This window comes from Nuphar pumila, chromosome 13 (assembly GCF_984573655.1).
Source record: "Nuphar pumila chromosome 13, dmNupPumi1.hap1.1, whole genome shotgun sequence".
Lineage (NCBI taxonomy): Eukaryota > Viridiplantae > Streptophyta > Magnoliopsida > Nymphaeales > Nymphaeaceae > Nuphar > Nuphar pumila.
This window is the reverse complement of record NC_143261.1, coordinates 79,485,146-79,510,043: the sequence shown is the minus strand read 5'-3', so window position 1 is coordinate 79,510,043 and position 24,898 is coordinate 79,485,146. Positions and strand designations below refer to the sequence as shown.

At 36.7% G+C, this 24,898-nt stretch overlaps 1 protein-coding gene across 6 annotated transcripts in view; it reads right to left on the bottom strand.

Annotated features, from left to right (window-relative positions):
• Nucleotides 1-15,412, bottom strand: part of RIK (RS2-interacting KH protein) — a 35,690-nt gene extending 20,278 nt beyond the window's left edge. For 5 of the 6 annotated variants that reach the window (XR_016427016.1, XR_016427017.1, XR_016427015.1 and 2 more), the window contains exons 1-5: nt 15,282-15,408; nt 12,740-12,977; nt 3,567-3,695; nt 3,423-3,457; nt 3,249-3,324 (exon numbers count right to left, since the gene is read on the bottom strand). Coding sequence is in view for 3 of the 6 variants with exons in the window: in XM_089984182.1 (XP_089840308.1) it covers nt 3,249-3,324; nt 3,423-3,457; nt 3,567-3,695; nt 12,740-12,977; nt 15,282-15,346 (543 nt within the window). In the remaining 3 variants the exon portion in view is untranslated. Of the gene's footprint in view, nt 1-3,248; nt 3,325-3,422; nt 3,458-3,566; nt 3,696-12,739; nt 12,978-15,281 lie in introns of all 6 variants that reach the window. The other variant, XM_089984183.1, reaches the window with a different exon arrangement.
• Nucleotides 15,413-24,898: the final 9,486 nt, after the last annotated feature.

The following is a 24,898-nucleotide window of genomic DNA, read 5'->3' as shown; positions in this document are numbered from 1 at the left end:
TGCACCATTTTTGTTGGCAAAAATGTGTGAAGGTAACAACAAAAGTTCATTCCTCATTTTTTTTACTTGAGATGCAAAAGCATTGCTAAGGAGTGAGAAATCCAATATAAAAGAACAGAGGTGATATTCAAAATTGTGTTAACTATAAGATTGATACAACAAAGCTTTAGGAGAGAATAACAGCCAACATTTAACATTATTGAAATCATTTGAGAGATGTATATGGAGGTCATAATAACTATTAAAACAATATGAAAGAGAGACAAAGTAAGATTGAACTACACGAAGAAACCACTTTAAGCCCATACTTGCATTAGTTATAGATAAAACATGGTTTAAGAGGTAAAAGAAATAGTACAGAAGGAATATAAGTTTATGAAAAAGATAGCAAGAAAAAAACGTCATAATCAAGATACAATATCTTACAATAACAACAATGTCAAGTTTTTTTATAATTACACAATTATACAACAAGATTGTGGGTTTGAGAAAAATATCACTAGTTAAGGGGAGTTGTCGTGACCAGAAACAAGTCAAAAAGGATGAGAAATGGAAATCTAAACATCTGGGGAACATATTTGGCGGGAAAGAAACCTCAGGATCCTTGAAAATAAAAGAAAAAGGACTTGGTCTGTCATTTTCTCTTCAATTCAGTTGGATTGCAAACTGACAGCTGTTAATCAGTGGCCAAAAATTCAGCAATACGGAGTGGAAGCACAGAGGATTTGGTATGTAGGAGTGACAGGTAGTGTTCCCAATGCAGCAACAGCGCAATTGGACGGACAGAACCTGATCTGAGCACCCGGAGCAGCAGCCTCCAGCAGTGTTACCTGGATGGATGGAGAGAGGTTGACTTGGATGTCCTGCATTTATCGAGCTGCGGCATTGGTGTTGTATGAAGAGTTTCTCAGGATTGGGCCGCAGCTATGCATGTGTGTGGAATTTATGTGTGGATGTGTCAGTGTTTTTTTGTATGTGTTTGTGTTGGTTGTATGTAGGGTGTGTAAACGCATAACAGATACTTTGTTGAATAGTGGGTGCATTTCATATAGGTTGCACCAGCCTCGTCCAGAAGTTCTCAAATGCCTCATGGATCAATTGTTTCCAACATCCACGCTGGTGACAAACTGTGAAGCAACACGGAGGTTCACAATAAATTTCAGATCATGGAAGAAACAGAGCATCCTCTATTCAAGATTTCACCTGAGCATCCAGCGATGACACCTTGGCACTCCTATGTCTTTGTTGCATCTCAAGTTACCAGAAGCTTCTTAGGTAAGGTGGGAAGCACGCTTCTCATAAACTCACTTTGGAAGCACAATACGCCTCGCTTCCAAAACTTCATGTGAATGTTGATTCCCCCATGCTTCTTTTATGTTTCCCACACACATTGTCCATATTTTCCTATATGCTTCATATATGTTTTCTCACATTTCTTTTCATGTTTTTCATGTGCTTCATCTCACGCTTCCACTCACTTCCCATGTGCTTTCTCTAAATTGGTAACAAAAATGTAATTCTTTTACTGAAAAATCATGAAATATAAGAATATCAGTTTTATTTTGCTTTTTATTTGCTTCTTGTTCGATTCCTATTCAGTTCTCATATTGCTTCTTTTTTTATTCTTGTTTCATTTTCAAATTGTTACTTTACTTCTCACTTCCAATAAATTTTAAAATGCCTTGCTTCTCACTTCCGCTTCCCGTATCGTTTCCCGCTTCCACTTCCTAGTTTGGCAACCTTGATTGCACTAGACTCGCAAGACCTGCTTTGGTGCACTCATATTAACTTCTCTGCTATGACATTTGGTTAGCTGCATAATTGTATTTTTCTGCTCTGGAAATAATGGAAACCAATGCGCTGTTGGCATAGAGTGTATATCAAAACTGGTCCCCATATTTTGCTATGTTTCTGTACTTTATGCTATCTTTGTACAGCTTTTATATGAGCTGAGCAATTCCTCATCGCGCTGCTCTAAAATACTTCCTGTGATCATTTTTCCTATTTTTAATAAAGTTTCCTCTCCGAAAAAAAAAGGATTATTCTTGCCAGATGAAGTGGAGACAATCTGGTGGGGTGATATGTGATAGACTACTTTTACAACTGACAGGATGTTGCTAAACCTATACTCCTATATGGTGTTAGGCAACTATAAAATTGACAAAAAAGATAAGGATATATGGTGCAACAAAGAAAGACATGACTAGAAATGAATAAAATAAAAGATGTTTAGGAGCCATTTAAGAAGGTTTGGACATGTTGTGCAGAAACCTATGTCACATGGATGTTTCATGTTTTTCCCTCCTACACTATCTGCCTATCCCTTATACACTAGTCATACTAGAAAACTACAACTTCATCCATGTGATATAAATAGACACCCATCATACCAATTAAAAAGGTTGGCATGATGAAAGCAGGGAAAAAGTTAGAAACAAGGGAAGACCATTGAAGACTTTGAGTGAGAACGTAAGAGGGGATAGGAAAGATTTCAGGATGACCAAGGTTGTAGCTCTAGATGGGAAGGGATGGAGAAACAAGAATCCTAAACCCAACGCCATGTAAGTGGAATAAGGATTGATGATGATGAACTTATTTTTATAAAATTAGATATATAATAAAAACCAACATATCATATGAATAAGACAAAATTGACTCATTGAAACATGTAAAGGACCTAAAAGTTCCAGAATTTGCAACCTGATTAGATGCATACAGAATTAATTATGCATGAAATCATTTTTAAAACAAATGATGTTCCTAATAATGTCATACTACATATATTCTGAGAGTAATATGGCATTCAGTAGCTATGTTCAGAGTTCTTAGTTTAGTTGTATGGATCTTAGTGATGGAGATGTATTGCCATTATGCATCTAAACCAGTCATAGTAAAATCTATACTTTCATATAGCTACTCAAAAATAGTATTTCTATACATCTTGATAATTCACTTCCTTATAACATATATTACATCATCAGCAATTAAACTACCACAGGTAATATACTATAATATTGTAATACAAGAAGTGCATTGCATGACCTGCATCAGAATAGAAACTTTGAGTTCATGACTACAACTTATTCAATATATTCCAGTACCAGACATTGGATTGAGTAGAAAATATTTCCTTAGTGACTGCAGAAGCTATAACACAGTAATACCATGATCATAGATTAAGCGAGCTTATAGAGTGTAGCTTTAAACCAGTGTGTAGAAACTAGAAACTTATTGGAGACCATACTTACATGAGCACCAGCAGAAATGTGAAGATACAATGGTTTTTCATTATCTGGTAATGCATTTGGAGGACGATATTTACCCCTACAAGATAGATTTGATGCACACGCAAGCAGTTAGTGAAAAGAAAGAATAAAACAGGACTTCATCACAAACATTATGTTCTTCCAATCAAACACAACCTAGTTATAACCACGGCACCAGTGCATTTCTGGATCTGCAGAAGAAAATAAAGGAAATGTTTCATTTTAACTGAGGATATAAACAAGTTCAAGATAAAAAACTATCACAAGACAATGCACAGGAATAGCAAATGAGTATTTCACCTCTTCTTGTGTCTGTCTTTTTGTGAGTTTATACCGTATGGTAGATTCAGCATCATTTATGACAATCTCTCTGGCAATTAGTTCATCTTGAATCTTTGGCTGTAAAGTCACTGCTTTTGCTGCTGTCTCCTGTACCAAACATAATTTTTTTATTATAAAGGAAGTGGTAAGACATCCTTGTCAAAAGAAAAGGGAAATGTTTTCAAAGCCAACTTAACAAATAGCATAAACTATTTTCATCTGCTATGCACACACACAAGTGTGTGTGCATGTGGAAAACGAAACTGTTCACACTCTACAATCCAGATGACTCCATCCTCGGGGATGCTTCTGATGTTAAAAGATGAGAATCTACAAATCTTTACCTCAGGATATATACAGAGAGAGAGAGAGAGAGAGAGAGATCTGCAGGTTGCGACAGTCTCTTTCAAGTGGTTAGGACAGTTAGGACAGAAAAGTGGTTAGAACCTGTATGCATCTTTTTATTTACATATGTATGTATATCCTACCCTATAAAAGAAGAAGCAAGGGGTAGACATGACAAAAAGTTCATTTTGCTTACATCTCTCTAAAGATAGAAATCCAGACAACCCTTCTCAAATCAACGTTCCCCCAAAAGATGCAGCCTTTTAGTAACAAACACATCTCCTAGAACCTTTTGAAATCTATAAAAACACATGCAAAACATTATTCCTTTAAACATCAATTAATTGGTTATTAGAGTTATTGATATGTAAACCCCCTCCACTCCCTTTTTCTCTACAATTTGTTTCCATGTTAATATTTTAGTTATCCTTTTCCGCTTACATTATATTTCTCTTTTCAGATACTGTAGTCTAAATAAAAATGCATGTTGATTTTGTTTTAGTAAAATGTGTCATGAAATGGCATGGAACCCAAGGCACAAGAAGCACTAAAAAATGACAACATAAATGAAGTCCAAATGCATTATTAAAATGCACTTGATTAGATACAATAAACCATGCAGAGCCATGAAGAAGAAACAAGACATAAAAAAAATATTTTATTAATGAAAATTGTACAAAAAATATACAAGAACACCTCACTACAACACTAATGCACGAGAGCGGATCCTGTCAAACTCTGGGTGAGATTAGCAATCTCACCCAGCATTTACAACCACAAACCCCACCCCTCAGTGGGTCTCACTTGCACTGACAGGGTGGGGTTTGTGGTTGTAAATGCTGGGTGAGATTGTTAATCTCACCCAGCGTTTGACGGGATCCACTCTCCTCATGCACACACACTCTACATACATACATCCTCTGTCAAAAAAGTGTAATGAAGCATATGCCTCATATAAATAACCCACCAAAGACTAGACGGTACTATGGCCTATCCTAGATGATCCCAACAGCTAGTCCAACGGGCTAGTTGGACTAGCTACCAATAATACAGAAAAATAAAAATAAAAATAAAATCCTAAAAATTAACCTACAAGTATACATGAGTATAGTTTGTGAAAATATCTTCAAGAAGATCAATCAAGTTCAAAGACGACTTGATTAACCCACTATATTTACAACGAAAAATATGTGCACAAAGGCACAAAAGAGCACAAATGCACAAAGGCATAAAAAAGAATCTATTATTGAGAGAGAGAGAGCTTTACAAAAAGCTTATTTTGTACAAGGGGATTTATCCCCTATATATAAGTTAAAGGGGGGGGGGGGGCTGACCAGCTGGTCAAACCAGTTAAACCTCAAAAAGAAAGAATAAAAAAAGAAAAATACAATAAAAAAAGGGAAAAGTACAAGAGGTAACCTATATATTTAATATAAAGTATGTGAAAACACACACACACATATATATAGTTAAATATATATGTATTTACATAAAATCTATAATAATTTTAGCACCCCCACCCGCCCTCAAACTTACGGGAAAGTTGGTCAAGAAGAAAATTGTTTTTGGAGAAGAGAGCGCCTTAGTAAAAAAGTCAGTCAGTTGATATTATGATGTTACATAAGGTAGATCTATAACTTTCTTGAGATATTCTTCTCTAACATAGTGGCAGTCCATCTCAATATGCTTTATGCGCTCATGAAAAGTGTGATTCTTAGCAATATATATTGCACCCTTGTTATCATAACACAATTTCGTGGGTCCTTAAACAAGAACCCTCATATCTTCCAACAGCTGGTGAATCCAAACAATCTTCATAGTTGTAGTTGTCATGGCTCGGTATTCGGCCTCAGTGGATAACAGAGACACATTTTGTTGCTTCTTGCATCTCCAAGAAATTAATGATTCACCTAAGAAGACACAAAAACCAATGGTAGATGATCCCAACAGCTAGTCCAACGGGCTAGTTGGACTAGCTACCAATAAAACAAAAAACAAAACAACAACTACGCCTTCATCCCAAAACAATTGGGGTCGGCGATATGAACCAAAAAAGAAAATCATTTTGGGTCTTCCACATGAATCCTTCTCCTCCAATCATTTCTATCCAATGCCATGTCCTCGGTGAGGTTCAAAGCATTCATATCCTTTCCTATCACCTCCATCCATGTCTTCCTAGGCCTACCCCTACCTCTTTTAACTAATATATTTTTCCATTTCTCCATCCTTCTAACTGGAGCATCATTAGGCCTTCGCCGAATATGTTGGACTAGCTACCAATAATACAGAAAAAAAAAAATAAAATCCTAAAAATTAACCTACAAGTATAATTTAGTATAGTTTGTGAAAATATCTTCAAGAAGATGAAGCCCACTATCAAATGCTCACAAAAGATCTCTCACAAGAACCACGATGGTTCACAAATAGTACACACTCAAAACAACCACTAGGGTTCAAACCAAAAAGAATATGCACGAAAATAAAAATAAAAAGGTATATATCTCACTCAAGTGGGATAACACCCACACAAAAGTTGTTCTTTACAAAGGGGAAAGTCCCCTATTTATAACAAATGAAATGAGAGAAAGGAAGGAGTCATTGGGAGTCCAACGACTCTCTACTTTATGCTTTTTGACTTTGGTTAAAAAAGCATAAAGTTTATATTATGTCCAAAAATCTAAAAATAAAGCTAACTGCCCTAATCCTAAACCTAACTAAACTAAAAGAAAAAGATTACATATGATGGTATATTACAAATGAGATTATCTATGAGATTACATTTTTAACACTCTCCCTCAAACTTACGGTTGAATAACTGAAAGTTTGTCCAAGACAAAGTGAAATCGAGGAGCAGCGAGAGGTTTGGTAAAAAAATCCTTCAGTTGATATTCCGAGGAGACATATGGGAGATCAATGGTGCTCCTCCATAGAATGTCAGATAACCGAAAGTTTGTCCAAGACAAAGTGAAATCGAGGAGCAGCGAAAGGTTTGGTAAAAAAATCCGCCAGTTGATATTCTGAGGAGACATATGGGAGATCAATGGTGTTCCTCCATAGAATGTCAGAGTTTGGAACACAATTTTAAGGTGTTGAACATGCTCCTCCATAGAATTGTTGTACACCACTATGTCGTCTAGGTAAACCATGATTAACTAGTCAAGGTGAGGGTAAAATATCTTATTTATCAGTGTAAAGAAGGTCGTGGGTGTGTTCGTTAAGCATAATGACATAACAAGAAACTTGAATGCCCCATATCGTGTCACGCAAGCGGTCTTGGCTTTATCCCCTTCGACAATTCTAATCTACCAATAGCCTGATCACATATCCAACTTTAAGAAAACATAAACTTTACCCAACTGATCAAACAAGTTTGTGATCAATGAAAGCCAATAAAAGCGGATATTTGTTCATAACAGTCAATTTGTTTAATGCTCGATAATCCACACACAAGCGCTTCAATTTGTTTAATACTCGATCAATGGTGCCTTGTAGGAATTCTTCTAGTACGTAGTGACAATCAATCTCGATGTGCTTGGTTCGTTTGTGGAATGTCCGATTATTGGCAATGTAAATAGAACTTTTATTGACAGTCCATCTACTGTGCTTGCATGTCCTCCCTACTTTTGAAGAGTTGTGTGCCAAGTTGATTCAGTATGAAATGACTCTGAAGGGTTTTTCTGAGGAACCACAGTCTCACACAAATACTCAGGAGGTCCTTGCTACATGAATGTCATATGGGCGAGGACGAGGAGGTTTTGGATTTCGTGGAAGACGAGGACAAGGTGGACGTGGACGGCTGCCTACACCAAATATATTGCCAAATGCGCAAGGGCAAAAGATATTAAATAGAACTTTTATTGACAGTCCATCTACTGTGCTTGCCTGTCCTCCCAAACTTTTAAAAAGTTATGTGCCAAATTGATTCAGTATGAAATGACTCTAAAGGGTTTTTCTGAGGAGCCAGAGTCTCACACAAATACTAAGGAGGTCCTTGCTACAAGAATGTCATATGGGCGAGGACGAGGAGGTTTTGTGTTTCGTGGAAGAGGACAAAGTAGACGTGGATTGTTGCCTACACTAAATATATTGCCAAATGTGCAAGGGCAAAAGACAGTACCCACTTGTTATCTTTGTAATAAAAGAAAACATATTAAGGCAAATTGTTGGTTTAATCCTCAAAATAAAGGAAAGTCTCTACAGGCAGATGTCAAGAGAGAGTCTGGTAGTGCCCAGGCTAATGATGAAATCAGAGAGTTACTTTTATCTGCATTGGCAGGATTGAATCTGAAGCAGAGTGATCACAGGACTTGGTACGTTGACTCACCCATGTGACGGGTGATGCTGGTAAGATTCTTAATCCTATCCCTTATTTTGGTAAAAGTAGCATCATCACTGGAGAAGAAACTCATCACCTTGTCTATCATATTGGGAACTCCATTGTTCCTATGTCAACCTCTACTCTTAAGTTGTCTAATGTTCTTCATGCTCCCAACATTAAGAAAAACATTGTTTCTGTTTCTAAGCTTGTTGATGATAATCATGCCTCATTTGAATTCACTCCCTTTTCTGTGCAGGTCAAGGACCTTCGCATGAGAAAAATGTTCGCTGAGAGAAAAAGACAAGGGAACATGTACGTCTTCCAATAACATATCTTGGATTCTGCTCGTCCTGCTTGTTCCATCTCGAAGAATTCACCTGTGTCATCTTCAGTGTCGACTAAGTGTGTTATGAATGTCTTTGAATGTAATAAGCCACATCTTTGGCATAGTCGGTTGGGTCATTGTGGGAGTCATTTTGTTGAAAAGCTTTTTTCCAATAATCTCATTCCTAAAGATAGTTTGAATACAGGGATGAGTGATCAAATGTGTTTCAGTTGTCGTCTATGCAAGAGTCATGTACTGCCTTTTAATTCTGTTAATAAAAAAGCTTCAAAGCCTTTTGAGACTATTTGTTCTGACGTGTGGAGGCCTGCTCCTGTTACTTCTGATTCTGGAAGCAGATACTACTCAATCTTTGTCGATAATTACTCTCGTTACACTTGGATATACTTTATGAAAAGTAAATTTGAAGTTTTTTCTTTGTTCCAAAACTTTCATTCTCTAGTCAAAAACCAGTTTTCTGAATCTATTCAACATTTCCAATCTGATGGAGGCGGTGAATTTTCCTCCAGTGACTTCATACATTTTCTCCAAATTAATGGGATAGAAAAAAGAGTTTTTGCCCACATACACCACAACAAAATGGGATAGTTGAACGAAAGCATAGATATATTGTTGAGAGTGCAATGAGTATGATGCATGACAGCAATCTTCCTTCTTCCTAATTCCTTGTGGAAGGAAGCTTTTCATGTGATAAATAGATTACCTATGACTATTTTGGAGAATAAGTCACCTTATTTCTCCCTTTTTGGTGTTCATCCCAACTACCATGACTTACATGTTTTTTTTTTTGGGGTTTGCTATGTTCATATTGATGGGTCCTTGAGGCACAAATTTCAGGACAAGGCATTAAAGTGCAGGTTTGTAGGGTATGCAGACGATTACAAAGGATACAGATGTTATGATCCCATAAGTAAACGCATCAAGATATCGAGGAATGTTATCTTTGATGAGCTGAATTTTGATCTTCAAACCAACATGACTCCTGCAGATTCCCCACCAGGTGAAATCTATCATCCTTGGCTCAGCTCAGAACTTTTTAGCAAAGTTGATGATAATTGTCCTTCGAGTTGTATCCACAAGAATGTACTGGCACAGAGGATGAGACACCGTCTCCAAGAGAAATGACATTACCGCTTGGACCAGACAAGTATAAGGGCATCATTTACACCCGACGAAATGGGGAGGATTCACCTATTTCGAGACAAGGGACTGAACAATCATCCACTTTCTCGCGTACTCTTGATGACAGGAGGTCCACTCATGTTCGTCACCCAATTGAAAGATGGGTTAGTTATGACAATTTATCTATGGACTTTCAGTTGTTCATGACGGCTCTACAGAAAGAGGATGAACCTGTCACATTCTATCAAGCAAATAATTCTAAAAAATGGGTGGAAGCCATGAATGGTGAGATGGAAGCTTTGCATGAGTGTGGAACATGGGAGATTGTCCCAAGACCGTCCAACAGGAATGTGGTAGGATGCAAGTGGGTGTATAAAATAAAGTACAAGCCAGACAGAAGCATTGAAAGGTATAAGGCAAGACTTGTAGCTAAAAGATTTACACAGGCGCCAGGTCAGGATTATGACGAGACCTTCAACCCAGTTGTGAGAACGGGGACCATTAGAATTATTATTTCCCTAGCAGTTGAACATGGATGGAAACTCAGTCAGCTCGACGTAAAAAATGCCTTACTGCATGGCGACTTAAAGGAGGAGGTCTACATGGAACAGCCTCCTGGATATGCAGAAGGGGATCCTAGGAACTACGTCTGCAGATTGAGGAGAGCCCTCTATGGGCTGAAGCAGGTGTCCCGCTCCTGGTTTGACAGTTTTTCATCTGAGATACAGAAACATGGTTTTCGTCGATCTCTTCTAGACCATTCCATGTTTATATTCAAAAGTGGAGATATAGATACTTTACTGGTTATATATGTGGATGATATTGTTATTACAGGTAACTCAGAGGATCAAATTGCAAAGGTGAAACAACTGTTAAGTCAGAGATTTAAAATGAAAGACCTTGGAGACTTGCGATATTTTCTTGGGGTGAAAGTTGATAGAAGAGAAGATGGGTTGGCACTCACCCAGCACAAATACACAGTGGATGTCCTGAGCAAAGCATGTATGAAGGATTGTAAGCCTTTAGCCACTCCAAGCATTCTTCATCAAAAATTGAGCGTCCAAGATAGGGATTTATACGAGGACCCTACCAGATATCAGAGCCTAGTTGGGATGTTACAGTATCTTACGTTCACCCGACCTGACATTGTCTACTCAGTCAACCAGGTGTCTCAATTCATGCATGAACCGCGCGCACTGGACACATGGAAGTGGTCAAAAGAATCCTTAGATATTTAAAGGGGACAATTGGTGATGGACTTCTCTACAAGCAAAGGCCGACAGGACAAAGCACGCATAAAATTGTTGTCTACAGTGATGCGGATTGGGTCGGGGATCCAGATGAGCAAAGATCTGTCTCGGGGTATTGTGCTTTCATTGGACAAAACTTGGTCTCCTGGAGTAGTAAGAAACAGAAAGTTGTAGCTAGGTCAAACATTGAGGCGGAGTATTGATCTATGGTTGTTGCCACTGCAGAATTTACATGGGTCAAGCACATATTGACAGAAGTAGGGGAAGAAATTTCACGATCATCTTTGCTATGTGATAATCAAAGTGCTACCAACATATCTTTTAACCCAATCCACCACAGTCGAGCCAAGCATATTGAGATAGATCAACATTTTGTGCGGCAGAAGGTTGAAGAGAAGGAGATTGAACCTAAATTTGTGAGAACTGAAGATCAAGTAGCAGATCTGTTCACTAAAGAATTAACTAAAGACAGGTTTTGGGCACTCAAAAACAAGTTGTTCATGGTATAAGACCATGCACAACTTGAAGGGGGGTGAAAAATAGAATCAGTTATTGGACTGGATTTTATTGGAGCCAGATCCAGACCCGTGTGTGTTATGTGTCGCGTCAGCCACTTAATAATGGCTTTGTTGTAATTTCTATTTTCTGTTGCAGGGTAGTTTAGTACCCTAAATTATTGTAAACCAAAATATATGTTAATGAAATCATATTTGTAGCTAACGATTGTTGTTGTGGGTATACAACTGATATCAACCCTTCCCATCGTGTCTTCCTCTATTCACTGCAACAGATCCTGATGATTCAAGAATTAACAAAAAGTACCATATATATAGCCATCAATCACACATTTCATGAGCGAACGAAACATATTGAGATGGATTGCCACTATGTTCGAGAAGAATACTTAAAGGGTATGATTATTTTATCATATGTTATGTCCGAGTTTCAAATTGCAAACTTCTTCACCAAAACTCTTTCTCTACCAGGACTTTTGTATCTTCTTAGCAAACTTTCGGTGATTTCACCGTAAGTTTGTGCGGGAGTGTTAAAGTATTGTGTATATATTTATACCTAATTGATATACATATATTTATATAATATATGTATATCAGGGGTATTTTGGTTATTTAATAACATATAATTTAGTACAATCCAATAGGGGTTGTAAAGTTTTTTTGTTTTTTTTATTTTGTTTTTTTATTATGTAAATTCAAAAGAACTGTCGGGGAGGCAGTCCAACTTCAATGCATGTGAGGCTCTATAAATAGAGCTTCACCCCTCTTCGTAAAGTATCCTTTTTCCAAAGCATTTTTATGTGTTAATACAAGATCTATTTTTATATTGTGCTCTTGTGGAATTCGTGCTTTTGTATATCTCATTTATGAGATTGGCATTGGTCCATTAGAGACCATAGTATATTTTTGCACTTGTGTAGCCCTTCGCTGGCATTGTGATTGTGCACTCTTGTTTCATTACACCCAGGCTTAGGTTCAGCAGAACCGAACATAAGCCTACTAGGTTCGGTTAAAAATTATATAGATATACCCTCCCCGCACCTAAATTTTTTTAAAGTGCCGCATCCACATCTGCACCCGCACCTATGTGACAGCATAAATGCATACATACATATATATAGGGGGAGAGAGAGAGAGAGTAACATCAAGCTCCATAAGAGGTTCATGTATGAGAAATGGCTTATGTTTAATTAATGATAACAACATCATGTAATCACAAATGCAGGAAACATGTGACAAAAAAATCTCAGGTTGCTTACTTGATTTAGCTTGTGGACTATAGAGGCTGCACTGTGATGTAAAAGAGGTGCTTGATAAACTTGTTGTACAGTTGCAGAAACAGTTGGAATCAAAGCTGTTGGAATAGCAACAGAAGGTGAAGCAACACCAGGAATGGCAACAGCAACAGCTCCCATGCTGCTGGGTGGACAGACACTTGGTATATGTAATCCAGCTGAAACTAATGACTCGGCAGGTTGATCCCATTTCCTCTTTCTCCTGTAAATATACAGTTAAATTAAGAAATTCTAGATACACATAAGAAATAGAAATTGTAAAACAAATAGCAAAAAAAGGAATCATCAATACGAGGTATTATGAGATTAAGACGTCAATATCACAGAATAACAAAAATGCAAGCTCATAAAGCACCCTGATACTAAAACAAAATTAGAAAAAACAAAATTTTGTCGACAAACGAAATACTACATTAAACTGATGATTATTCTGATAATTGGTTCCTACCTTCTGTAATAAAAAACCGGTATCATGCATGACCACCTAATCCTATACACAATTTCAGAGATGGATAGATCAGTGCCACGACATAGGTACATAACTATGTCATGGTTGGTATTGCATAAAGATACCAACCGCATGGTATCTGTTCAGTTTATGCTGTATCATACATTTTGAACAAGTTATGCAGTCTACTTAGTTATATTCTCACAGATATATCAGCCTCAACACAAATTCATATTGCAAAATCAGTGACAAGCAATGAACTTATTGCAACATCCTTGATGGACGTTTTCTACCCTTGCTCCATAGTTCAACCATGTCATGGTTATAGCAATGCTGGAAATCCAAACTAAAGATCCCCGAGATAGGCCCAGGCATCAGTTTCCAAGCAAAAAGAGGATCTATGTTTGCGAAGGAATTACTTGTTCTATTGTGTGTTGATGATGGGATTATGTACAATTCATAATTTCATATTCTCGAGGATATCAATTAGTAACTATAAACATAAAACCATTAACAGGATACAAAGAGATATTGAATATATTTCCAGCAACCAACACGCTTCCATCCACATGTAAAACATACACATGTGCACATACGCAAGCACACAGACACACATATGAACATGCACATCCAAGAAAAACACCCACACCCACCCACCCCACCATATCAACTCTTGCACCTTTTCCTCTCCGCTTTGTTCCAACGCAGCCATGTCAGCTTCCTCAAAGCACTGTGTGCATGGTGCACCGTAGCCCAGGGATATTTCTCACACATAGGGCCATAGATACAGCGATAAATCAGTTTTCTGGAGGAATGGTATATAAATAGCACATATAATATGCCTAGTTGTTTCTGGCGGAGGGATACGGTGCAGGAGTGAAGTGGACTACTGTAAGACTTTAATTTAGCCTTGGTCCGTACTCGATGACGCATCAAAAGCGAAAATCTGTTGCCATGCGACAATTACCCACATGACATAATAAAGCGCAGTTTTCACTGCAAGTGCTGCCAGTACAGAAAACAATAAGGGGGCGTTTGCATGTCACGGAATGGGGGTGCAGTGGCACCCCCTTCCTTGGATTCCACTGCCGCCGAAATGGAATCGGACTACCCCAATGGAAACCATTTCCGCGGAAAACCCACTTCCAGTGTGTAAAATGGCACACCCATCGAGGGTTTTCCGCAGAAATGCACGATTCCAGTGTTTGTGTTGTCACTGTGGGCCCCGCCGAAACGCATCGATGCTTTTACGCGGAAAACAACCCACTTTCAGTGACACACAAATGCCCCCTAAGAATAACAATCCCCTTCCTCCCCCTTCATCGTCATCATCATCATCTTCAAAGAAAGCATGCGCATGCCATGATCACCGATCAAGCTCAATTTCCTTCCTCGTTGCAGAATCAAGCATCTTCTTCTTTGTTTTTTATTCTCTCGTTGACTATTTAATAAGACATAACCCCAAAACTCTCTCTTATTCATACCTTCATGCCATCCTCCATGTTTCTCCGCTATTCTCCATTTCTGAACCCTTACTTTTCATCATATTTAACGTCTTTTTCCCTCTTATGTTCAGTGATTCGACCTCCCTTTCATCATTTTCTATTTTCTTAGATGAACAACTTTGCAATTTTGAGTGTCCACACCAGAGCGAACAATCTCCGAAAAACCCATCTGAAGTCGGTTTGAAATATCTTTACAATGAAACCCTGAAAACAAATTTTTCCGTTCCTTGAATAATTTATCGCCTTCATCTTGCACGAGTATCGCAATTTTTCGGAAAGAAGAGAGAGCAACGGACAACAAAAACCCTTGAACAAGGGAAAGGGAATCAATCGCGTGTGATTCCTTCTCTGAATTACGCGAAATTGAAGGGTTTTCCGAAACAGTCAGGTTGAAAACTTCCCGTAAATCGAATGGGCAGCAAAACACATGAATGACATGCAACAATTCGAGTAAGGAAGGACATAACACGGGAAATTAGGGTTTCTCTTTTCTTGCATCGTCCCACATAGCATAAAACAACAAGAGGGAAGGAATGAATTAGGGTGGGAGTACCTCTGCCTGGCGTTCGCAGATGCTACGGATTCTTTAGAAGACTTAGGGCAGTTCTCCTCTGTCATCGCGGGCGGGCCGAGGGATGAGAAGAAACACTCTCTCTCTCTCTCTCTCTCTCTCTCTCTCTCTCTATATATATATATATATATAGAGAGAGAGAGAGAGAGAGAGAGAGATTATATAAATATATATCCTTCTCGTTTTCCAATTATGAGAGGCGTTTGTTTGATAAGCCCTTTTGTTTTTTCAAAGACAAGTTGAACCCCTATCACTTATACAACTACATCATCAGGTTTTGAACTTGGAACCTCCCCCAACACAGGGTGACTTGCACTAGCTACTCCTGTCAGACAAGCAGAACCCCATTAGTGAAACAAACCGAAGAAGGTTATATGTTCCCACCCGAAGACGGTTGTTAACCACAGTGCATGTTCGTGGGTCTCAATGAGCGCCATGTATATAAGCTCATGGGGTTCGTATCCTCGTGTGTGTCTGCATCAATTAGCATCATAATTTGGTGTGATTGCAAAGACATAAGTACATTTTCTCACCATTTTTGCCATGAAATGACGGTTTGGAAAGATGACAAAAATATTCTTCATTCAAAAAAAAGGAAACAACAGTTCGAGATCCTCCACCTAGAAAAGTGAAATGGCGGTTCGAGAATGATGTTAACTCTTTATAGTTCAAACATTCTGTTTTCGCCCTAAGCAGTAAACTTTTGCACGAGTTCTCTTTGACGACGCAAACTTTGTCATCGTCTCCTACCACCAGAATAGCAGTTGTATCGTCTTCTGCTATCGTCGAAGCATCTATTGTCGTCGTCTGCTACCGTCGAAGCACCTTTTTTCATTGTCTACTGCCACCGGAGCATCCTTTATCATCGTCTGCGCAGTGACAGCATCGTTGCCACCGTCGGCTGTGTCTACCTTCTGAGTGTTTCTCCAACACTGTCGGATTATCAAGGCTTCGTTATGCAAATAAATTGATTTGTAAATATGATTGCTAAATCTTATAACTGGTTTTACTATTCATGTTAAATAACACCTATTTTCATACTGAAACAAAATGATTTATACCTATCCACCTTCTGGGCATCGAAAAATAGTTAGCACGATTTGTTCTTATGAAGACCAAATATTTCAACGATGTGCACTTATGAAGGCTAAATTTCTACAACAATTTGTATGTTCGATGCAACAACGATTTATACGTTTGAAACAATAACGATTTAATGAAACTACCACGATTTGTATTAAAGTTTGATAAATCGTACAATAATGTATATGTATGAAGCTACACATTACAATGATATATACTTATAAAGGTTGCGATTTATACAATGATTTATAAGTTTGAAGCAACAATAATTTTTATATTTAAAGCACTATCGATATTATTTATAAAATTACCTCAATTTGTACTTAAGTTTGCTAAATCTTACAACAATATTTACTTATGAAGCTAAATATTGCAACGATTTGTAATATTGGTGATTGTGTAACTAATGGGATAATTTGTATTAATATATACTTGGGGAGGCGGTTGTAACATATAATGATGCGGTTAAATTTATGTGTTATGCGGGTTAGCAATGTCTAAAGCTCCTCAAACAAGAAATCCTCCTTCGTTCTATGGGATGAATATTAGAGAAGTTATTTGTAAATCCTATCTATATGAGTGTTATGAAAGGTACCAAAATATAATAAAGATTGAGAATGATAAAGACCGGAACAGTGCGTTGGAATTGTATTATGCAGAGGATTATTCATCAGATATTAAGGCTGAAGACCAAAGGAAGAATGAGGAAGAACTAAAGATAAAGAAGAAGAATGATGACGAATAGAAGAAAAAGCAAAAAAAGGAGGAGGAGAATGAAATGCAAAAAAATAATAAGGAGGAGGAGGAGAGGGAACGGCAAAAAAAGAATAAGGAGGAGGAAGAGGAGAGGGAAAGACAATTGAAGAAGAAAAAGGAGGAGAAAGAGAAGGAAAGGCAACTGATGAAGCAAGAATATTTTGAAAAACAAAGGAGGATAAGGCAAATGAAAATTGAGGCAGAGGAGATAAAAAGGCAAAAAAAGAATAAGGAAGAGGAGGAGAGGGAAAGGCAATTGAAGAATAAGAAGGAGGAATAAAAGAAGAAAAGGCAAATGATGAAGATGGAAGATGAAAAGCAAAGGAAGAAGCATCAGGATGAGGAAGAGAAGGAAAGGCAAAGGAAGGAGGAGGACGAGAAAGGGAAGGAAAGGCAAATGAAGGATAAGGAGGATAAGGAAGAGAAGGAAAGTCAAAGGAAGGAGAAGGAGGATGAGGAAGATAAAGAAAGAGAAAGAAAGAAGCATGAAGAGGAAGAGAAGGAAAAGAAAAGGAAAAAGTAGGATGAAGAGAAGGAAAGGGAAAGGAATGAAGAAATTGAAAAGCAGATGAGGGAGGCAATGGAGCGAAGGATGGAAGAAGTAGAAAAGCAATTGGAGGTGGCAGAGCAACAAGAAAGGGAGGGGATGAAGAGAAAAAAATTATGACCAAGGTACGTAAATCAATCATGTATGCCATGATTTACTGTGATAGGTTTTACTGTGATAGTGATTATTATGTATAACAATTATTGTGATAGTGATTAATGTGATAACGATTACTGTGAATGATTTACTATAATAGGTATTACTATGTATAGTGATTACTGTGATATCGATTATTATGTATAGCAATTATTATGTTAGCGATTACTGTGATAGTGTGTGTGCAACGATTACTATTTATAGCGATTATTATCTACAACGAGGTATAGAAGTACAAATGAGACTAATTTACAATTGATATAAATAATATACTATTTTGTATTACAAGGAGGTTAGAAGAGAAGTAGAGCACAAGGTGAAAAGCTCGGAGGGCAGTGTCAGTGGCATGTAGTTCTGTCGTGGTATGGACAGCTGAGTGAATATCAGAATGATCGATTACAAAATATGCACTTCGGCGGCGTTCTCGACTATCATTATTTTGAAACGTGCTGGAACACCATGACCCACCTGGTAAATAAGTGGAATCATCAGACGAACACATTCCAGTTTGATTCTTTTGAGATCACCATGACCTAAAAGATGTGACGCTGATTACTGGCCTTAAGTGTCATGGCAGTGTTGTCCTATTACGGGATTTAAACTATAGCGCAAGGGAAAAGTGCATGGTTCTTCTAGGAATGTCGATAGACGACTGAAGTCAATGTATTTCTAATGGAAGCAATTCTACATCGATGAAAGTTTTTTTTTTGTTAATAAATGGAAAGGTCGGTCTGCTACATATGCATCTGAACGAGCTAACAAAGAGTTGTGCGGCTTCCTTCTTTATTTTTTTTGTCTTACTTTATTTTTTTATTATTCTGGTTCGAGAATAAGTTACTTGTGGCTGCAGTTCCTTAAAGACTTAGATGAAGTCGACAACTATGCATGGGTTGATGCTATACTCGCACACTTGTACAATCAACTTTGTCGTGCGAGTAAGGGTACGAAAACCATTGGGGGTTTTGGTCATTTGTTTAGGTATTTGTTTATTACATATTTAGTACTTATAAACTAAGCTCATTGAAGGTTGTAATCTTACTAATATATTATTTTTGTAGGCCTGTGCGTGAGAGCATATTATCGTGTTGCGTTCTTAGTATGGCCCTGCGATTTGTGGTATTATAAAGATCGGTCAGTGAGCTATAATAAATGTCAAGGAGGATAGTGCTAAGTTCATTTTAAAAGATCTACAACTAAATAAAGTAAATGGTTTAAAATTGTTTACAATCGGTTCAACATTTATCATTCAATAGTATAAATCATTGAAATGTTTAGCATTCTTACGTAATCATTGCTGCAGGATTTTGTCTTCGTTAGTACAAATCATTGTCGCTTTAGCATTTATCTTTTAGTACTGTAAATAGTAGTAATCGTTTGCAGTCTTAGTAACAGTCGTTGTAATACATTTAACACTTGTTATTATAAATAATTTTAATATTTAGCATTTATTAGCATAAATAATCATCTATACCTAAACCATAATCTCCAATGTACAGGTTGTGTGGCGACCGCATGAAGATGGGGAGGATGAGGACCAAGAGCTTATTGTTGAGGGTGTGAGGTTGTCTGACCGCGATATTTGGCTGTTTAACAATTATGAAGCCGAGTTGCAACATGGTAGTCAAGTTCTCCTACAATCTGGCTTGGGACAGTCTATCCCAAAGAAGTCTGTGGAAGTCAGAAGGAAGATGAATAGTGGTGGGGCCAAGAATGTGAATTGGCACAAATGTTACAGGGAACAATTGGATAGCTGGAACAAAGTAGGTGTTTGTGCCATAGCATATGATTATAAAGAACGACAATATGATCCCAACTATTTCTAAAAATATTAGGAACTCATGCATCGAAATCTGGAGATTGAGAATATTGAGAACCTATGCCTCTCTCCTATCCCCCATCATGTCGCATCCCAGCATAGAAAACACGTCAATCGTCTCCCTCCGGCTACAACAATGATTACCTCAGTAACAGTACACGATGAGGAGCGAACACAACTCATAAGAGAGAATGTAGTCTCTAGCACAAGGTTCGAGATGTTGAAGAGGAAGAATAAAGACTTACGGAAAGAGGTGAGCAATTTGGGGAGACAAATACGGTCACTGGTAGAGATGATGACTAGTGTTTATAATAAGATTGAGAGAACCAAGAGGCCACCGAGGATAGAGAGTCCACCAAGAAAAAAAAGAGACGATTTGTATGTCATAGTCCATATGAGTCGGCAAGTGTCACTGAATAAACAATAGTGATTCTTTTTATCTCGATAATTATTTATTATAATTCTATAATTCTTTGTTGTAATTCTATAATTATTTTATGTAACATGACATATTTTAATTATTTAATTCTTTTTTTAATAATTATAACACACAAGTGCCACTGAACAGATCTTTGTAATGTTCGGCCTTCATAAATAAAATTGATCGCATTTATTTTTTATAAGAGATCGCGATTGACTTGCAATCAGTTGTATATAAGAGATAATGATTTATTTTTATAGAAGGTGTTCTATCACGATCTGTACAGTCATCCCACCTAAACCCATCAAATAATCGAGCCAAGTCTGTTTGAATATCCTATTACGATTTTCCTTAATGAACTTTGTCCTAGGGAAAGATATGTTCCATCGCAATTTACACAATGACATTAAAAATGGCGGAAAAAATAATAATAAATCGACACGATGTTTAGACTTAATAAAGAACAAATCAAGTTAACTTGACTGATACAAACATCATTGTGTATATCACTCTGGGACAATATCTGGTATATTGATTCAGATACAATACATGTACAATGATTTGTCTTATCACGAATTACACAATGACTAATAAAAATTAAAAAGTAAAAAGAAAAGATTATTGAAGGTTATAGTCTTACTAATATATTTATTTTATAGAATTGGGCGTGGGAGCATATTATGGCATTGCGGCCTTAATGTGGCCCTGCGATTTGTGTTTTTTCAAAGATCGGCTGGTGGTCTAGAATTAATGTAAAGCAAGATAATGCTAAGTTCATTTTAGATGGTCTACAATTAAATGAGGTAAATGGTTTAAAATCGTTTATAATCATTTCAGTATTTAGCATTCAGTAGTATAAATCATTGAAATGTTTAGCATTCTTAAGTAATTATCGTTGCTGGATTTTATCTTTGTTAGTACAAATCGTTATCTCTTTAGTATTTATCTTTCAGTACTATAAATCGTTGTAATCATTTTCATTCTTAAGTAATGATCATTGCAGGCTTTTGTATTCTTTAGTACAAATCGTTATCGCTTTAACATTTATCTTTCAGTACTGTTTGTTATCGCTTTAACATTTATCTTCCAGTACTGTAAATCATAGTAATTGTTTGCCTTCTTAAGTAATGATCTTTGCTGGATTGTGTATTCTTTAGTACATATCGTTACGGCTTTAGCATTTAACTTTCAGTACTGTAAATCGTTCTAATCGTTTGCATTCATAAGTAATGATAGTTGCAGGATTTTGTATTCCTTAATACAAATCGTTATCGCTTAAGCATTTAACTTTCAGTACTATAAATCGTAGCAATCGTTTGCATTCTTAAGTAATGATCTTTGCAAGATTTTGTATTCCTTAGTACATATCATTATAGCTTTAGCATTTAACTTTCAATACTGTAAATTGTTGTAATCGTTTACATTCATAAGTAATGATCATTGCTGGAATTTGTATTCCTTAGTACAAATCGTTATCGCTTTAGCATTTAACTTTTATTAGTGTACATCGTTGTAATCGTTAGCATTCTTAGTAACAGTCGTAAGATATTTAGCACTCGTTATTATAAATAATTTTAACGATATATTACAACCACATTCATTTACATGAGTATTTAGTTACAATACATCATGACCAATGGTTTTGCTTAGATACAATACATGACCATCATCATCATCAAAGAAAATAGACATCATCAGCAGCATCAACCCACGTCTAAATAGTGATGTGCTTTGAAACAGACATCATCATTAGCATCAACACTTTCAGTTTACTCAGTGGCCTTCGGTAATCACTGAGAACGATTGAAGGCAAATCTATCTACCAATGGAGGTCCTTATCTGTTTGCAAGTTTTTTGTCATGATGTATATTGACAGCGGATAAAGGTATGGATCCCAACAAGCAAAGAAGATGCAACTCACACGACTAAAATATTTGTCATGAAGTATATCGAAGATTAGGCAAATATTTTTTCAACTGAAACATATGGTTTGCAAACAATTGAGAGTCCGACAGTAGGAATAGATCAAATAAATGGTCATCAGCACCCACCTATCTATCATGCAAAATGTATGTGCTTGTTTCGGTATGACAACAAAAATTGAGGATAATTATGGTCGTTATATTCTGCATAAGCTTCGATATACTGCATGACAAATACGCCATAGTCGTATGTGTCATAAATATATCGATGTATCCATAGAAGATAACCACTATAATCATCATCAATGATTATATATATATATATATATATATATATATATATATATATATCTTTCCGAACGACATGAAACAACTACGATATCTGCATTAAACACCATCCATCAAGCAAAGGTAGAAAGAACACGCAGAAAAGAAAGAGGAAGAGAGGTTAAATAGATTAGGGTTTTAGACCTGGACAACGGGTCCGGTCGGGTCGAGTCACTCCCTCACCTAAACCCATCATACAAATCGAGACATTGTTCAGACTACAAATCTAGGTAATTTAATAAATACAAATCTAGGTAACTTAATAAATACAAATCAACTTACAACCACAATACTTTAAGTTTCATAATTTAATAATATTTGTCCTATTGCGATTTGCTGTTACGAGCTTTGTCAATGTGAACAATATGTCCTATCATGATTTACACAATGACTGATTCATAAATGGCAAAAAAGAAAACAATAAACAAATCGATATGATGTTTAGACTGATACGTCATATCGCGTTGACTAGTTTTGTAAAAGTCAGATGAAACAATGTTTTTTATTTAATTAATGCACAATGTAATTAATTTGCACGCAGTTTTTGAAAATGGTTCGTAGGTGAAACAATATTTTCTTTATATATGAATGACATGTCGCACAAGTTCAGAAGGGTGTCGCTTCACTTTGCTTCATGATTAAGGAACCAACGATTCCTTTAGAATGATGTGTTTGTGAAACGAACATATAACCTGCTTTATCGCAAAGAGGGTATCCATATCGAGGAAGGAGACAATGATAGCTATACGGACAACGATGTCGATGAAGACGACCAGCGATGGTGACAAAGGAGATGATCACAGCTACACGACCAACGATGGTGATTCAGGCATATATTTTCTAAACCTTGTGACTAGTTTTTACAATATTTGCCTCTTTTATGTTGTATATTCGATTTTTGTTATGTAGTGTAGAAAGCAATTTCAATGTCGTTTACTGAATATTCTGCTTATGTCAGTGAAACATCCACAAAAAAAGGTGGGCGAAAACGCTGCAAAGAGCTCCAACAGAACATTAATCGGTTGCAAGATGAATTTGCAGATGGAAACACTATCAGTAATTTTGTACGTATGAAACCACTAACAGTTATATATTTACGTATGTCATGAATATGTATGTTAACAAGTTCATATTTCTTTGCATGCAGACTATATCTGACTTCGTCATGTATATAAGCAGCACAACAAGCAATACTAGACGCATTGTCACCCCTTATTTTATGGTATATCGATACTCTTATTTGTTTATTTTCTTTTTTGATTTACTCTTGTTGCTCTATGTTTTAACCTTACTATTACCACTCTTTCGGACAACAGACTTACATCCGTCGAAAGCCATATACCATTGGATTTCAAGATGCACTACCATGCTGGGGTAACGATGATCACTGCAGAGACTTTTGGTCAAGTAATGTTGTAAGTGAATAAACCGTTTGTCCAAGGTTTAGGCCTAACATTTCTAACATGATTTGTCTATCGATTTCTAATATATTGTAGCGATTCACAGATATTGATTCATACACTCTGGCAAACTGTTAAGCATTGGGTCTTATACGTGATGCATTTACGGAAAAAACAACTACGGTGCTATAACTCATTGGACTTTCACACTAGTGTACAACGTGACGTTATGTAGTTGGTAAGTTTTTGTTTATAAGTATATCATATCTTTTATGGTGGCCCAAATTTTACTATATTTTGCATTAACCACAGAAGGGATTCCTAAAAGACATTTTGGGTGTCGACATTGGTGAGTGGAGCTTGCTCTGTGCAGATCATGCTCCTTTACAAAGTAATGGTGTCGATTGTGACGCATTCGTAATGAAGTATATTGAAGCAATATATAATGGATGAGAAACTGATATTGATGATGTATGCTCTTTATTATCCTCTGTTATTAGAGACTCAATTTATATATTGGTGTCACATTACAATTTTGTTGCAAGATGATATACCGGGATTCTGCACCGAACTATGCCAAAAATTGACTGAGTTTCTAAATGTGAAAGACAAAAAGAATCAGCCAGCAAGAGTACTTATAAGGCAACGAACGACGCGACCCCCCATGATTAATATGATGTACAAAGATTTCTAACAGATTTTGTAGACTGTGTATACCAAATTTTGTATACAATTTTTGTAAAACTGTGTACAAATTATGTAAATCTCTCTAGGTTGGAATAAAATTTCAATTTTACTAAACACGCGAATAAGTTGGACTCTTATTTGTCACCTTTATAGATGAGTACTCTCTGTACATGTATCTCTACTTACAATTTGAGAAATTTGAAGTCTTTCAGGCCATTAGTGTGGTTTCTAAAAGAAGAAGGCATTATGCCTCATTATACTATGTGTATGTTGGCTCCGACATAGACATCATTTTGCAAATAGTATTTGTCTTATCGTGATTTGCTTTTTATGAAGTTTATCTATGTGAACAAATCGTTGTAATGTTCTCACTTTGTAAATGAAAATCACAAAAGGGATTAGCGATGTATACGGTGAACAAAGCCTTGTAATGGTTGCCCTTCATTAATGAAAATCGTAAAAGCGATTAGAGTTGTGTATTGTT